Below are 17777 nucleotides of genomic sequence, written 5' to 3'. Positions count from 1 at the left end.
GGCGGGGCCCCTGAGCCCCGCCCCCTCAGAGCCGCGTGGTGAGGGGGCGGGGCTGCGAGCTCCGGGCTGAGCTCAGCTGCCTCCGCTCGGCATGAGCTCCCAGCCCCGCCCCCTGACCATGCGGCTCTGAGCGGGACGGAGCTCAGGCCCCGCCAGAGGCACGCTGCAGCTGTCGGGCGAGGCGCTGAGGCTCCGGGTGAGGAGGGAGCCGGGGGTAAGAGGCTGGGGCAGGGGGGTTGGCAAGGGGCAGGGAGTCCTGGGGACAGTCAGGGCACAGAGAGGGGGCGGAGGTTGGGGGAGCGGTCAGGGGGCAGGGAATGGGGGGGGTTGGATTGTGGGTGTTCCGGGGGGGTCTGTCAGGACTCAGCGGGGGGGAGATAGGGGTTGGGGCAGTCAGGGGACAGGGAGCAGGGGTGGGGTCCCAGGGTGGTGGGGGTCTCTGGGGGATGGTGAGGGGACAAGGAGCAGGATGGGTCGGGGATTCTGAGGGGGGCGGGCAGTCGGGGGGGCAGGAAGTGGGTGGGGGTCAGATAGGGGGCAGGTCCACGGAAATTTTTTTTTCGACGAAACCGGTCCCTGGTGCCAAAAAGGTTGGGGACCGCTACTGTAGAGGACTCCATGCACTACTGCAGGAGCCATTCAGCATCAAGGTAGCTTCCACTTGTCATTGTTGTCCTCCTCACAGTCCTGGCCAGAGTTATCTGCTTTACTAGCTGAACCTCTTCAATGCCTGAATCTCTTCCCATCGCCTCTGCAGCAGAGGTTTGGGTAATAGAGTTTCGGTTAAGCGAGAGTATATTGTACAGCCAAATTGAGTCTGAAGATTAAACTGTTTGCCTCGCAAATACTATTACATTAGAACAGAAGAAATGGATATCTTGCTTGTGCAGGTCACTACTATGCTAAATTCCTCCTCCTGCTCTTTTCAAGAAGTAAACTTCATGCTGTACTTTGAGAAGAGTGGTGATAGCATATACAGAATTAGTGGTCTTCAAAATGGCAACTGTGCCCTACTGCAATTTGAAATATTCACAAGGCAATGGAAATGGGAGGTTGTTTTTCACATTGTTTCAGGTCAGAACATACCAGTCAGGGAATAGATGGCTTATGTGATAGAGAACAGCTTGTCCCTCAAGCATGAAGTAAGAGATTTCACTCTTCTGGTCCAGAGATTTGATTTTCACCCTCCACCCCACCATCCCCCGGCTGCCAGGACAATAGAAGAAGAGCGATTGGAGGGGAAGAGTGAGGATCATTCTGTATATAATAAGATTTTAGAGTTCCACATCTTGATACATCTTTTTTTTATAATATGGTTAGCCACATCATATGTAATGGCTAGAGAAACTGATTTTAAATTTGATTTTTGGTTCTTGCCACCGAGGTTCTGCTACAGAAATAATTGGCTTTAAAATCTTCAGTTTTAGCAGGTACTAATCTAGCCATTTTACCAATGAAATATTTTTGACCTTCAGTGGTTTGTATCTTAACTTTTAGCCCTTGACCTGACCTCAGAATGCCTGTAGGGATACGTCTCCACTACAGTAAAAGATTTGTGGCACTGGCCCAGACGAGCTGATTTGGGTTTGCAGGGCTCAGGCTGTAGGGCTGAAAAATGCAGTGTAGATGCTCTGGCTGGACCCAGGCTCTAAGACCCTGTGGGGGAGGAGGGTCTCAAAGACTGGGCTTCAGCCCAAAACCAAACACATGTTTTGCAATTATTAGCCCACAGTCTGAGCCATGTGAGTCTGAGCCTGTTGACCCTGATTCTGAGGTTCAATGATGTGGGTTTTTTATTGCAGTGTAGACGTATCCTAGGTGTTGGGGGGAGGAGGGGACTGGAAGTTGTGAGAAAGAAATGCTGTGGAAAAGTCAAACAGCCTAGATAGATTGACAAAGAAAAATATATGCCTATGATTAAAGGTAATCTGCTTTAAAAAAAAAAAAAAGTTTAGCTTGTGCCCTTTTGATTCTTTATGATGTATCAGAAAGCCTGAACTTAATATCAGGAATGTCATCTGATCTTGGTCTGATTTTGTTGCAGAATTTATTGGAAATGGAATGAAAGCTTTTTTAGCTTTTAATGAACAGAGTACTGAATCTTTAACAAACACATCTTTTCCCACAATTGCTACGTAGGCATTTGAGTTAAATGTTTTTAAACAGTTGGACTAAAAATCACTTGTGCTCTTACTCAAATTTCCCTTGTCTGGTATTTTTGTTATCCAGCAGTTCTACATTTGTCCATAGTGTTTTGGTAGAGGATTGTGGGCCAAGAGGAGAGAAAAAAGGTAGATGAGAACAACATATCTAATGTTTGTAGGCTTTTTTTTAAGGCAGGAAGAAAAGTTCTTCACAATAGAAGTGGCAGGATGGGATAGTGCTTTGACCTCCTTTATGTATTATGGAGGGGAAAATGTTTAATGTCTAACCTTATTTCCTTTTAAGAATTGTAGACTCCAGGCAATCATGTGGTTTCTAACATCTTTTTGAAGTCCTGCATTTAAGGCTAACTGCTAACTATGTTGTAATTTGCAGCTGATCAAAGAAGTAACAAAGCATAGACTATAACATTGCTGAAGGGGAAGAAAATTAAATAGATAATTTACATATATGCTTATATCTTCTGCTTACTAAGGCAATCCAAATTTTGTTGAGAATAATGATAACCAAAAGCATCTAATCATCTTCAGGGTTTGCACTTGAGTGAACTAAATTGCTTTTAAAACAAATTGACTTAATCCAGACAAATATTATTTAATGTAACTTTTAAAACGTGAAAGAAATACATGATGCACCTGATGACACTGAGAACCCATTCCAGATGCCTTTGTTTTAGCAGTATATCAAGTCAGGCTAGCTAGTAGTAGTAACATTTCTGTCTGTTAGTATCATTTGTTTCCAGGGTCAGGACAGAACATTGCTAATTCTCACTTTGCTACTAAAATTATTACAAAACAGTTAGAGATTCTTGATTGATTGATTTATTTATTTATTTAATTTGGTGGTGTTGACCACATCTTTTATGTAGTCTTGTGGCCACCTGCCCTTTCTTCATTCACAATTACGTAATATCCCCATGTTAACTACAGCAATTGCTAAACTGGAAGAGTAATCTTAGGGCAATATTTAATATATTTTAGTTACCTATTAATGCAATTAGCAACTGGAAACAAGGAGGAGCCAGCATTATATGACTAGACAACTTGCCACAGATCACAGTTTGGCTACATCTACACTAAATGCTGCAGCATGTTGGCTACTATAATATGAAGTGATAGATAACATAATTAAAGTCTACCTGTCAAAATAATAAAACATTCAATTTTGTGATGCAGTATACTTGAGACTCACTGATTGGTCTCTTACTAAATCACAAACTCTTATCTACCATGGTTTTGCCTACACTGACAATTTTTTCGGTTTAGCATTAGTGCAGCTCCTCAGTGTTAAATTATTGGGGAGAATCATTGAATCTTTGTGCGCATGATTTGAGTCTCCCAGCTAGTATGAATTAATGAGGTTCAATAATTGAATTACTCTAGAAGAGATTTAACTTTCAGGATTAATTTCAAATATTCAATTTTTATGAGTTCTATGCTAAATTAGCATAATGAACATGGAGATTTAGAAATAACAAATGGTTAAAAGCAAAACATTTTGAAAATCTCATCCCATTCTCTTGTACCTAACAGATCAATTAATTCCTGAGTTCCGAATTCCACTTTTCTTCTGCAACTGCAGCAGAAGTTATAAATTCCTCTAAAATACAGAAAACAAAAAAGAAATCTCAGTGCAAAATTACTTTAAAACAAAACAAATTGAGCATCCCTCCTCTTGAAGCCAGAGAGAAGCCGCGGCCCCGCGCCTGCCGGGGACAGAGAGCACCGGCGCCCGCAGCCTCGGAGTTCTCTGTCCCCGGCAGGCACGGGGCCGCGGCTTCTCTCCCCTGCTGGGCGCTAGGCGGCGCACATCAATGCACCGGGTTGGGAACCACTGACTTAAACTGACCCGCTTGAAACCCCACTATACCATGACTCTGCATTTAGCACGATGGAATTTTTTGGACCCCAAACATCGCGTTATAGCGGGGTTTCACTGTGTTTTGTATAAAATTGATTGGACATGAGGTTTCCAATTATGTTGTTACATATGCTTTCTGCAGGCAGTGAAACACTACTGGGCAAAAATTATTTTAGAAATGAATAAATGTGGTGCATTAAAAATTTCATGTTAAAGTATCAGATTAATACAGGCGTATTGACGTACTATACAAAAATTTCGTATACCATTGTACTGGCATTATGTAACTCTACCTCCTTGCATGTGTGTGACTTGTGAAAGTGTGTTGGGGCACAGACTGAAATGCAGTCTTAATTCTGAACTTATTCTGTGTGTGTATGTATTTCTTAAATACAAAATCTACCACTAATGCATCATTAAGGTTGAGAAAATGAGTACTCAGAAGTTAAGAAATTCGGTTTGAGTGGCAGTTCTGGTTCTGCCATATGCATGAAATTGATGACTTTAAGTGCTTGTAACTACAATTTCTGGATGGAGTTTCTAGCTTAAGTAGATTTGAGTTATGCAAGTGTTGGTACTTTTGTTTTGAAAACAAGGGGGGAAATATGTGAAGTAGCTGATTACCAAACATTTTGATGATTGAAAAAGGGCTGAATGGCTTGCTTAGACTTTACAGAATATTTCACCATTATGCTATAAACAAGCATTGAAAATTTTAGCTCCAAATTAACTTGAGAAAATTATGGGCACCTACAGGGTAATAGTGGTGAAAATGGATGTCGGAACTTCACCTTATCTATTGTGAGTGCTACCCATGATATAATAAGGGAAAGAGATGGATGAAATAACTATTTTCGGATGTAAACTATCCAAGACTTTTCTAAAACAAAATTTATCAAAGGTTTCTGATGCTATAAACTATAGGAATGGTGTACTTGTGGTATCTGTGTTTTCTCTGTACTCATAACCTAGGCTAGGACTTGGGAGATTCAGGATCAATTCCTTGCTTCTGTGCAAACTTCCTGTGTGACAATGGACAAGTCACGTAACCTTCTTTGGATGGTTCCAGTTGTATTCCATTGAGGATTATGCGCATGTGCCCAAAGCTGGAGCTTTTGAAAGTAATACTATTCGGCAGTTTGCGCATGTGTTCTTGCATTGCCTCCTGGTTTCTCCTTGGGTGATGTCATAAACAGATAGTTAAGGGTTAAGGTCTCTTTTACCTGTAAAGGGTTAACATGCAGTACCTGATGACCACCTGACCAGAGGACCAATCAGAGACAAGATAATTTCAAATCTCTGTGGAGGGAAGCCTTTGTCTGTGTTCTTTGTTAGAGTGTTCTCTTTTTGGATCTAAGAGAGGCCAGACATGTCTCCAAGTTCTCCTGGAGTAGTTCCTACTATTCAATAGTGAGTATTAATTAGAAAGGCGGATTAGTCTTATAATTTGATTTCTACATTTGCAATTGTGTGTTTGCTGAAGGAAACTCTTTATTTCTGTTTGCTGTTACTTTGCTTTTACTGAGAAAGAAAGGAGGGGGGATTCTCTCCAGATTGATAAGTTTAGACCCTGTATTTTTGTATCTTGGGTTACAGAGACAAGTTACTTTCTTTTTATTCTTTAATAAATCTTTTCTGTTAAGAACTTGGTTGATCTTTCCTTGGGTGGATTCTCAGGGAAAGGGGAAGAGGGAGGCATCCCTCTGTAGTTGGATCCCGGTATCTCTCTTAGGAAAAGGGAGGGGGGAGGAAGCAGGGGGGAATGGTTTATTTCTCGTAGGTATTAAGAACTCCATGGATTTGGGGCTCTTGGGATCCCCAAGGATTTTGGGGAAGGACTGTGTCCCAATCCACGTACCTGATTGGGTGGTGGCAGCTTTTACCAGATCTAAACTAGGATTTTTAGTTTAGAGGGAAACCAGTGCAGGTCCCCATTTTGGAACCCAACAGCTCCAAGTGGGGGTGAGACCTATGACAGGTGATAAATAGTGGGGCAGGCTACCAGCGTCTTCAGTGCCTTCTCACCACTGCATGGTCTGAGTCATAGCTTCTACTATACTCTCTTGTCCTTGGTGATGCATTTTCCAAAACATTTAGAAAAACTTTTTTTATTCTTGTTCATAGTTAAGATTTTATTGTTTTTGTTCTAAATTTTATAGTTTCAAGTTGTTTTACAGGATTAGATTGTGAAGTACTTTGAGATCTACTGATGAGTGCTATATAGGAAATAGGTGTTGTTGTTGTTTATTATTATTATTTTATTATATTATATTTCCATAAAACAAACTACTTGGGTTTGGTTTCTGGTTTAAAATCTTCTTTAAAGTCTGCATATAATTGTTAAATTACTTATATATAATTCTTACATCAAATATGCTTCTTAAGGTTTTTGCTTTAAATTTAGTATTGAATATTTTTAGGGTTATTGCAGTCTTGCGTAACTGGATCAGTTTTGCTGCATTCCAGCAAAGTAGCTGATTTTTTTACAAGATTTTGTAGCCTGAATATTTGATATCATGTTTAAGTCCTTTACTCTTATCAGTTTCAGAGTGGTAGTTAGCTACCTCTTAGCAAGATGTTCAACTTGGACAACACTGAATCTACATAATGTCCCGATCCATTGAGTGCCCTTCTGAGTGGTGTATATTAACTGAGGGAACATTTTGTATAGGCCACATAAGAAGAAGAACAAAGTGAGGTCTTAAAAAGTATATGCACAAAGAGTTAAATGATCACTGTTTTTATTCAGAAGTCTGCCATTTTTTAGCTTCAAATGCTTTGGCAATCAAGTACAAAGACTCAAGAGTATACCTTCTGATTTATTTTTTCAATTGAAATAGTGTTGGATTTCAAATGTCTCATTTTCTGGGAGCTTGTCTAAAAGGAGAAATTTACTGGCATAATTATATTGGTATAATTACGCTGCTAAATTTCTGAATGCAGGCGAGTTCTGGGTGTTGAAGACAGAAGACTTCACTGTGAGGTAAGCAGAGGGCAAGAGGGTGCTTTCAAATCTCAGTTGGTGTGTTGGTTGTTGTTTTGGGGGGGGCGGGGCTAATTCAAAGGAAGGAAAACAGTGTGTTGCTACTTTTTTGTAACTTGAATTGTTAAAAAGTATAATTAAAAAGATCAGAGATGAACAATTCGGAATCTCTCTTTAGCTTATCTCCACAGCCCATCTGTGCTGCATTGCTTTATTATTGTACTGTTTGACCAAAAGCAGTCTCAATCAGGAAATGCCGTTGGTGTTCACCATTTGGCCCTTCTTCACTGCTTCTGTTTACACTGGAGAATATTTAATGTGGTTTTAGAAGTGTAGCCAGCAAAGTAAGAAAAACTGTACTTTGGTAAGATTTTCAGTATATCCAAATATAATTGAGTACATCAGCTCTCTGGTTAAGAGATCATTAGTTAGTAGTCTGCTATTCTTGTTTCCTTGAAATGAATGCAAAAAAACAATTCAACCTTAACTTTGAGGAGATCAGTTATTGCTAAAAGATATCTATATGTGTACAAAGACAAAATTCGTTTGTGAGGTCTCCGTAGTATTATAGCAATGTGGGTTGAAGTCAATCTTAGTGACAGAGTTTATAGATTGTCTTTTCACAAGAAGTGAATATTGAAAGTGGGAGGATTGTTTAACTTAAATGTAGATTGTCAAATCATTAATGATTCCTTGCTCTCCATCTCTCTTCCTAGACTTTCAAGTAGCTCTAAATCAATTTGTTAATAGCATATTTCTGTTTCTGCCTTTTTTTTTTTAGGTTAATCTTAAGAGACCATGTCCATTCTGGGCTGATGATGGCCATTGTTCTATCAGAGATTGTCACGTAGAGCCTTGTCCTGAGGTATGGATCAAAATAAAACAAGAAATCATTATTTTCTCACATAGCCAGACCAATTTCTTCTATGGTTATCTCCTAGTTTAAACAATCTCTGCACGTCCCATGCAGATCCTCTTTATTTTTATATCTTTTTTCAGATTTATACCTCTGTGCTGTAGCAGATTTAGGAACTAGTGCCAATGCCAAACTTCTCAGTCTGAATAGCTTGAACATGCATAGTTCAGTTAATTCCTCTCATTTTAAGTCGTCATTCCCCTCCATGATAGTCTTATTTCATGGCTAACGTCATTAGTGAAAAGTGAAATTGACTATATGTAAAGCGCTGTCAGATGTGCAAATTAAACCGTTTTTTAATTATAGTAATCTTTTGGTTTTACTTATAACAGTAGTTGATTAAAAATTTTCATAGAGGTGTGATCAAGTTGATGTAACTTTTAAAATGTTTCAGTTTTTGTTTTAAACTTCTGATAGTGTGCATTTTTCCTTTTCCAACAGATGATAGTTAAAAACATTGTGGATTGTTCTAAAATAGTAAAGCTGGAGTGGAATGTAAAATTATTTTAAGTTATTGGTGCACTACCTTATAATGTCTCTTCTTTTACAAAAATGACTCAACTGTATGTAGATACATTATTTTTTAAATTAAAGCTTAGAATTTTGGAGAACATTCTAGAACGTAGCAAAAATTGTAGCATAAACCTGAACATGCAATTTTTTTTATTATGCTTTTTCTTTTTCTCATATTTCTAATCTTAGTCCATTCTATCCTTCCCATCCCAAAGCAAGTGTCATGAACAGCCTCAGTACTCTCAGGAGGAGCTTCTGGGTTCTGAGCACTTTTGAAAATTTGGCCCCTTTGTTTAGATAACTGGGAGCCCAACTCGATTTGAAAATCTGAGTCAATTATTCCTCAATTTGGATGGTCAGAATAGTTTGCATTTTTGTAGCTCCCTTCATCCAGATGCCAAAGCATTCTACAAACATTGATTAATGAAGTTTCATGACACGTGTGGGAGTAAAATTGACATTTTCATCCTGTCACCCAACTGAGTGCTTAGAACAGGCATACAGTGTGTATGTAACTTATGCTTTTGGAATGTACACATGATAAACTTCAGTTCCTCCTAGACTGTTGAGTTGAAGGTTGTACTTTGTCAGTTGAAAGCTAATTTTCCCTAGACTTGCAATTAAAAAATCAGATTTGGTAGATGAAATTGAGGTATTGTGTTCATATTGGTTAGAGATAAATTTTTCTTGCAGACTTTTGTAGACTTTCCAGAACTACTTTAAATTATAGGGATGAGCTTTATTAGACAAATGTGTGTATTTACACACCATTCTAGTCTCTAATGTTTAATATCTGCTAGTGAAATCTTAGACTGGTCAAAGAAATTGGCAGTAATAAACTTAGTTATTGCCACTTTTTTGTTCAGGGTAATACAACTGAAATACTTTTTAATAATAGTATCCATTAGTGATAAAATTGAACGATGGGTATCCAGAGTATTAGCTATTGCTCATTGTTTTGTCAGGCAAAAATAAGTACCAAATAATGAAAAGAAACTGAAATAAGCTTTCAACCTAGGTCTACACTGGGTGGTTTGGGGGGGAGTTGACCTAAGATATGCAACTTCAGCTACGTGAATAGCGTAGCTGAAGTTGGCGTATCTTAGGTCAATTTACCTGGCTGTGAGGACAGTGGCGACTCAACCGCTGCCGCTCCCCCGTCGACTCTGGAGTCAGAAGTCGACGGCAGAGCGATCGGAGATTGATTTTTATCGCGTCTTCACTAGACATGATAAATCGATCCCCAATAGATTGATTACTACCCACCGATCCGGCGGGTAGTGTAGACATACAACCGACTGCTCTTATCTTGGGTTGGATTAGCAAACGTAAATTGAGAAAACTAGGAATCACCCCAGCAAGGAATTAAAAGGTGTCAACTTGCAGAAAACAGTTAACAGCTTAACAGGCATTGTGGCATAATCATTTCTGTGAACAGTGAAAAAAGATAGTAATTTGTCTTTTTATTTTAGAGTAAAGTACCAATTGGAATTAAAGCTGGGAGTTCTAATAAAGTAAGTAATATCTTTTTATTTTCCAAGCTATTTTTCTGATTTAAAAAAAACAAACCCAAAATTACAAATACTATGTATAGTCTTTATTGTCCATTTTTAGCCTTGGATCAGTGGTAAACTTTATTTTTTATATATGTCTGCTCATGTATGTGGTTTTTTGCTTATAACAAAAAAAAAAAAAACCCTATGCCTTTTATGTATTCGGTGTGAAGGAATTGTGGGTAAATAACAAATATTGTATGTATATATTTGGTGTTATGTATAATTGCCACATACAGTTCAATCCAGCACTGTGTGCTGGCAGCATTGAGTCTCAGCAGACTAATCAACTCTGAAGAAAAGTGGCTTGGTGTGTTACATCAATAAAAGTTAAAGTGGAAGGGTGGGCTCTGTGGGGACCAGAGTTCTCGTAAATGAGCTTCTCATCCTTTCCCTTTCTGCGTCTCCCTGTTGTGAGCCTATTCATTGGTCCCCAGGCATGCAGCATGGTAGGGGTTCTATTACCTTATGGCTACACATAGCCCACAATGATGAACATGAAGGAAGAATCTAATAACAGAATTTCAGGTGGAGAAGCCAGAATGACTAGAGAGCCAGTAATGTCTTTTTTAATGAAATAATATAGGACACCTATCCTGACTGTATAAATATTGAGAGGTCTCCCTTCTCTCAATATTGTTTTATTTTAAAGTAACTTTTAAACCTTCTGACTCCAACTCTGTTTGAGCTGAGTGTACATTCGTTTCAGATTTTCCCAATGCAAGGATTTTTACATTCTCCTCTGGGAATGTCAGCTTCTATAACACTCCAGTGTCCCTCCAATTTAGGCATACCTTGCCATTCACTTTCTATATCATCCGCCAATGTGTCAGACCTTACAGAATTCATTAGGGTCTCCTCAGACACCTCTGTGGGTCCTGAGTCTAAGGTAGCTACGTTAACCTGGGCTGATCGGAGTTTGTATTTGAATTCCCTTTATTGTGGACTGTCTCTTTTCATGTGCTCAGTGGAGCCATATCAGTAGCACTTGCTTGGGCTGTGCTTATGTGTAGATATGTCTTACAGGATATTTTTCCATAAAGAGTAACAGGTAAGGTATGTGGTCTAGTGAGTTTGTCAGGTCTGAGGTGAGATGTTTGCAAAAAAACAGGGGACCCTTTGGCAAGGGATCTCTGTGTCGCAGTATGTTGATGCATTTAATCTTTTGAGGTGAAAACTCAGCCCAACAATGAGATTTGTAAGCTTAAACTAGCTGCTAATTATTTGTTAGGTCATGAGCACACTGTCTGCTCCTGCTCGCCTCTCCTCAGTGCATCCTTTCCACTTCTCCAAAATCTACCTCTTAAGAAAGATGTGCAGATCCTCTGCAAAGCTTTGTAGTTCCAGTAACCTCCTAGATGATCCCATCACCATCTCGCTCATTCTGTCCAAAATTACACTTTTTTTTCCTCCTCTTCACTGGTTTGTCCTTTTTCTGTATCACATTCAAAATCCTTCTCCCCACCCCTTTAAGGCCCTTTATAATCTTACCACTGCCTGTGTCTCTGCTCTGAACCCTCCTATGATTATCTGGATCCTTTGTTGTCCTTGCTGCTATATCCTTTCTCTGACTCTTAGCTTAGTACATTTTTCATGCTGCCCCTTTGCTTGGGACAGTCTCCCCCTTCATGTTTGTCAAGTGCTCTTTCTCCTTTTCCCTAATTCATTCAAATCTCTTCATTCAAACACTCTTTGAGTCCTGTGGTGATCTCTCCACCTCTGAATTGTTGTCCTGGGATTTTTCTTGTCAGTGTTCCATTGGAACATGTTAAATAGAAGGAACATGAATTACTTTTATTACCATAACACAGTGGTTCCCAAACTGTTTGGTTGCCACCCCAAAAGTGTGGAGGACACCATTTTGCTTTGAACAGCATGACCTCCACATATGGTGCATACGAGCTCATGATGTTCAGAAGGCTCCATTTTACTCTCTACACAATGTCATCCTCCACATGGCATGCATATGTGGTCACACTGTGTGGAGGGTACCATTGTGCTCCATGCTGTCTGGGGTCTCGGCAGGAAATACTTAATCAAAAAAAGTTTGGGAACCTCTGCCATAATGTCTCAGGGCTCTAGTTATCAACTGGGAGTACAAGGAAACAATGAGACAATATTGGTCAGCATGATAGGCAGTGGTCTTAAAACACCAGCAGTCTAACCAAGTCAATTTGTATGAATAGCCTTATTCACTAATGCTACTTTGAAGTAAGGGTCTATCATTTTCTATTATAAATCTGCGTTTTAAATGTTTTATAATTTATGCTGCTTGCTAAAACTTTACAGAACACAATAATTATTTTTATAAAATGGTTTTAAATTACGGAAATACAAAATAAATGTTTGTGATGCTTTTGCTCTTGTAACATTGATTTGATGCTTATGAAAAGAAATAACAATTTACATACATTTTATAAAAAATATATAAGCACTAAAAATATTGATACCTTGCTGTGAGTATGCAAATATGTCTGTCTTCTGTTGCCTGAGTGCACTTAGGAACTATTCAGCAGCATTATTTTCTGTAGATGAGAGGAGGGATGCTATGTTGGTGTGTGGGCTGCAGATGGAACAAAAAGGCTTTTATAAATGCACAGAAGATAAGAAAATGAAGTTTAGGAGAAGTTTTGACCACAAAGCTAGCCTCAGAAATTAACTAACTGTAACATTTCCATTACAGCTTATCTAATAATTTCTTTCTTTTCCTGATTTCTCCTGAAGACCTCATCAAAATCTCTTTAACTTCACTTTTTATTTTTAGTATGTATTTCTGGACACTGACTTCTCACTTTACTGCATAAAGATACAGTATTCTGACACCTCTTTCCCGCCCCTAGACATTGAGGCTACCAAATACAGTAGTTTCTTCAAGTCAATAAAATTTAATATGGTCTGAAAGCATGTATTTGCATGATGACGTCGGATATGTCTACGCTGCAATGAAAAACCTGTGGCTGGCTCATGCCAGCTGACTCAGACTCATGAGGCTCACACTGCAGGGCTGTTTCATTGCAGTGTAGACTTCTGGGCTTGGCCTGGAGCCTGAGCTGTGGGACTCTGTGAGGTGGGAGGGTCCCAGAGCTCAGACTCCAGCATGAAGTCTATTCTGCAATGCAACTGCCCGAGCCTCGTGAGCTCAAGTCAGCAGGTACTGGTACTGGTACAGCAGATCACAGGACATGCCAGTACAGAGGCCCAAGGAGTCCAAAAGGGCCAATCATCAGGATCAAGAGCGGGGCTCCAGGGCCGCGTCCATGGTATCCGCGCCCCGTGCTCCTCCTTCAGCCATGTCAGTGCCGTGCCATACGCCCTCAGCACTTGAAGACCCCCCCATGTGACAAGGACCTTGGGTCTTCGCAAGTGGGTGCAACTCTTGAGTCAGCACCATAGTCCGCCCCGAATAGGGCAGACGTACCCAAGCCAGCTTCCAGGAAGCCTGAGGGTCAGGAGGACCCAGTCCCTCGGGCCTCCTCATCCTCTTCGCTGGATGAGGCGGTGGTTGGCACCTCCACCACCACACTCCCTGCAATGCACAATAGGGTGCACCAGGACCTTCTTAGGAGAGTGGCCCAAAACTTACATCTCCAGAAGACTCGAACCCCATGGTGGACATTCTTGCCCCAGAGGGTCCTTCTAGGGTAGCCTTGCCCCTTATAAAGACCATACAGAACACCACAAAGGTGCTATGGCAGACCCTGGCCTCCATACTTCCCACAGCCAAAGGGATGGAAAGGAGGTATTTTGTGCTGCCAAAGAGGTATGAACACCTTTTTACCCATCCCCAGCCTGGAACATTAGTGGTGGATGCGGCGAGGTCAACCAGGTCCTGCCCCAAAGTCACAGGATGCTAAGAAGCTGGACCTTTACAGCTGTAAAGTCTACTTGACCAGGGCGCTTCAGCTTCGCGTTGCTAATCAGCAAGTGGTGCTCAGCCACTTTGCCTTAAATTCTTGGAGAGCACTAGCTAAGTTCCAAGAATTGCTCCCGTCAGACTCATGCCCGGAGTTCGCGGCGCTTCTTGAGGAGGGCAAGGTGGTGTCAAGGACCTCCTTCTATGCTGCCGCTGACTCTGCATCTCAGACCACGGCCACAGCAATCACCATGAGACGGAGTGCCTGGTTACAGGTTTCGGGCATACCTCCAGAGGTCCAGAACGCCATTCAGGACCTGCCATTTGATTGCGCAGGCTTGTTTGCTGAGAACACGGACTCCTGCTTGCACAGCCTGAAAGGCGACATTGAAGTCCCTGGGGATCCACACTCCTGCACCCCAGAGGAAGCCCTTCAAACCCCAGGCTCCCTTCTGCTTCTGCTCCAGACCGCTGAGGCAGGACTCCGCCAGGAGAAGGGGCAGGAATAATAGGAGATACCAGTCACAGTTCTCCTCAGGCCACGACCTGGGCTCATCCAAACAGCCCCTGGGGCCGAAACCTAACTTTTGAAGATTCACCTGAAGATGGCGCACCAGGACTCAATCCAGATCCTTACCCTCCCTTTTTCTACCATGCTTGGTCCCAGATCACAACAGATCGCTGGGCTCTGAGCACGATAGGGTTGGGATATTCTATCCAATTCTGTTCCCTCTTGCCTTCTCCGTCCTCTTCAGGGACCCTTCTCATGAGCAACTCCTGCTCCAGGAGGTGCAATCGCTCCTCACTCTGGGAGTGATAGAGGCGGTTCCTCAGGAGTTCAGGGGCAAGGGATTTTAGTCCCGATACTTCCTTATCCCCAAGGCCAAGGGTGGACTGCGACCTATTCTGGATCTGAGACCTCCGTGCATTCATCAAGACAGCCAGGTTTCGCATGGTCTCCCTAGCCTTTATCATTCCTTCCCTGGATCCAGGGGACTGGTACGCTGCCCTCGACATGCAGGATGCTTACTTCCATATCTCTGTTATCCCGGCCCACAGACGGTTTCTTCGCTTTGTGGCCAGTGGCCAGCACTACCAGTTCACGGTGCTCCCGTTTGGGCTCTCAACAGCCCCCAGAGTGTTCGCGAAGTGCATGGCAGTCATGGCAGCCTTCCTATGCAAACGTCAGGTACAAGTATTCCTGTACCTGGACGACTGGCTCACCAAGGCCAACTTGCAAGCACAAGCGGAGGTGCATGTGGCCCTGGCCCACACCACGTTCCTCAGACTGGGCCTCATACTAAATGTGCCCAAATCCACGCTGGTCTCTACACAGAGAATAGAGTTCATAGGGGGTCTCTTGGACTCTGCGTAAGCCAGGGCATCCCTGCCTGAGCCGTGCTTCCAAGCCCTCAGGGGCATTATCCAGAATCTCTGCCGGTTCCCCCCAGAATGGCCAGAAACTGTATGAAATGGCTGGGGCATATGGCAGTGTGCACATACATGGTCTAGCACGCCAGACTACATCTCAGACCCCTCCAGTGGGTCTTGGCTGGATCTATACACTTGAGCCAACCATACCTGAACAGGATAGTTACCCTTTTCCCTCTCAGTCTCGAGTCTCTACACTGGTGGTTATGGCCGCAAGTGGTCTGTGTGGGAGTTCCCTTTGCCAAACCACAACCTACCATGTCGCTGATCAGACGCCTTGGCACTGGGGTGGGGAGCATCTAGGCCAGAGGTGGGCAAACTTTTTGGGCTGAGGGCCACATCTGGGTGGGGAAATTTGTATGCAGGGCCGGGCAGGGGGTTGGGGTGTGGGAGGGAGTGTAGGATGTAGGAGGGGGTGTGATGTGCAGGAAGGGGCTCAGGGCAAGGGATTGGGGCAGAGGAGGGGTGTGAGGTGCATGAGGGGGCTCAGGGCAGGGGTGCAGGAGGGGTGTGGACTGCAGGAGGCGTCTCAGGGCAGGGGGTTGGGGTGCAGGAGTGGTGTGGCAGGGAGCTCAGGGCAGGGGGGTGGGGTGCAGGGTGTACAAGGGGGCTCAGAACAGGGAGTTGGGGTGCAGGAGGAGTGCGGGGTGCAGGCAGGGGGCTTAGGGCAGAGAGTTGGGGTGCAGGCGAGGTTCGGGCTCCGGCCGCTTACCTAAAGCAGCTCCGGGGTGGCAGCAGCGCGCACCGGGGCTAGGGAAGGCTCCCAGCATGCTAGCCCTGTCCCCGCGCCGCTGTGGCCCCTGGGGGTGGCAGAGACTGAGGTTTCCACATTCGCTGCCATTGCCACGCCTCCAGGTACCTACCCCGAAGCGTTCCCGGCCAGTGGGAGCTGTGGGGGGTGGTGCCTGGAGGCAAGGGCAACGCACGGAATCCTCTGCGCCCCCCCTCCCCCCGCCTGGGGGCTGCAGGGAAGTGGTGCTGGCCGCTTCTGAGAGCGGCACGGGGCCCGCGACACCATAGGGGGCAATCCCGCGGGCCTGATCCAAAGCCCTGAGGGGCCAGATCCGGCCCGCGGGCCATAGTTTGCCCACCCCTGATCTAGGCAGTATCAGAACTCAAGGCCTATGGTCACAGGCAGAACTAACACTGCACATCAACATGCGGGAGTTGAGGGCGGTCCGTCTGGAATGCCAAGCATTCCAGAACCACCTTCGAGGCAGATGTGTATCAGCGCTCATAGACAACACCACAACGATGTTTTATATAAACAAACAGGGTGGTGCTCACTCCTCTCCCTGTGCCAGAAAGCCCTCAAGCCCTGGGAATTTTGCATCACCAACTAGATACACATACAAGCGTCCTACCTCCAGGGACTGCAGAACGAGCTAGCCAACCAACTCAGCTGCTCGTTCCTCAGTCACTAATGGTCCCTCAGGCTGGACATTGCCCTTTCAATTTTCCAGAAGTGGGACTTTCCCCACATAGAGGTGTTCACAACACTGAGCAACAGGAAGTGCCAATGGTTTTGCTCCTTTCTGAACCATAGCCTGGGCTCCATCGTGGACCCTTTTCACCTCTCGTCGATGAGTCACATGCTCTATGCGTTCCTACCCTTTCCTCTCATACACAGAGTCCTCCTCAAGGTCCACCAGGACAGAGCTTTGTTGATCCTCATAGCTGTGGTGCTTGGAAGATGCCTATTGGAATGGACGTGAGCAAACACTCCAAGAAAAAATGGTTGCCTACCTCTCATAACTGTTGCTGTTCAAGATGTGTTGCTCGTGTCCATTCCAAATCCCATCCGCCTCCCCTCTGTTGGAGTCTTCCAGCAAGAAGGAACTGAGCAGGTGGTGGGTCAACAGTGTCCTATATGCACCACGATTAGGGTGCAACTGCAGGGGGCTCCACTGCTGACCCAGAGGTACCGTGCATGTGGTGCACGCACACACCTATTGGAATGGACATTAGCAACACATCTCAAAGAACAACAGTTATGAGAGAGAGGTAACTGTTTTTTCCAGCACCCCAGTACCAGATGACGCTCCAGAGGCAACGATGCCTCTGGTACCAATCAAGCCTAAACTCTGAGAACTGATGGCGTTGACAAAAGGCAACTGTTGGGAGCCTTAGCCATTGACAGTACTAGCTCTGCCTCTCCCAACTGGCACAAACCATAACTGCATTGACTCCAGCAGTTCAGGCAGAAAGGATCTCTCAAGGGAGAGCAGTCTTATTCTACACCCAATGACATTTTTGTTCTCCCTGATTCCCAGAATCCATCATCCCAGGTCCTTCCCTCACTGGAGTGGTCCTGACTACATCAAGAGATGCAGCTTGTGGGAGGAGTTTGTCTCTCATTCTATCAGACAGCCATGGTTTCCTCCAGTGGAACCGTTGGTGCTGCCAGTGGATCCAGACTTGGCATTTTCTTTCTTCTGAGACTCTGAACAACCCGAGGAACTGATGTCTCCTCCTCTGAGGCATGTCTTCCCAGACCAGTCTGGA

The 17777-nt window shown here is 43.7% G+C and overlaps 1 protein-coding gene across 2 annotated transcripts in view; it reads left to right on the top strand.

Annotated features, from left to right (window-relative positions):
• Positions 1-17777, top strand: part of ERO1B (endoplasmic reticulum oxidoreductase 1 beta) — a 59065-nt gene that overhangs the window by 11019 nt on the left and 30269 nt on the right. For both annotated transcript variants that reach the window (XM_045011083.1, XM_045011084.1), the window contains exons 3-4: positions 7788-7871; positions 9908-9949. In XM_045011083.1, the coding sequence (XP_044867018.1) occupies positions 7788-7871; positions 9908-9949 (126 nt within the window). The remainder of the gene's footprint in view (positions 1-7787; positions 7872-9907; positions 9950-17777) is intronic.

The sequence above is a fragment of the Mauremys mutica genome, chromosome 3, assembly GCF_020497125.1.
Source record: "Mauremys mutica isolate MM-2020 ecotype Southern chromosome 3, ASM2049712v1, whole genome shotgun sequence".
NCBI lineage: Eukaryota > Metazoa > Chordata > Testudines > Geoemydidae > Mauremys > Mauremys mutica.
The sequence above is the reverse complement of the archived record's forward strand: the minus strand, read 5'-3'. Positions and strand labels throughout refer to the sequence as shown.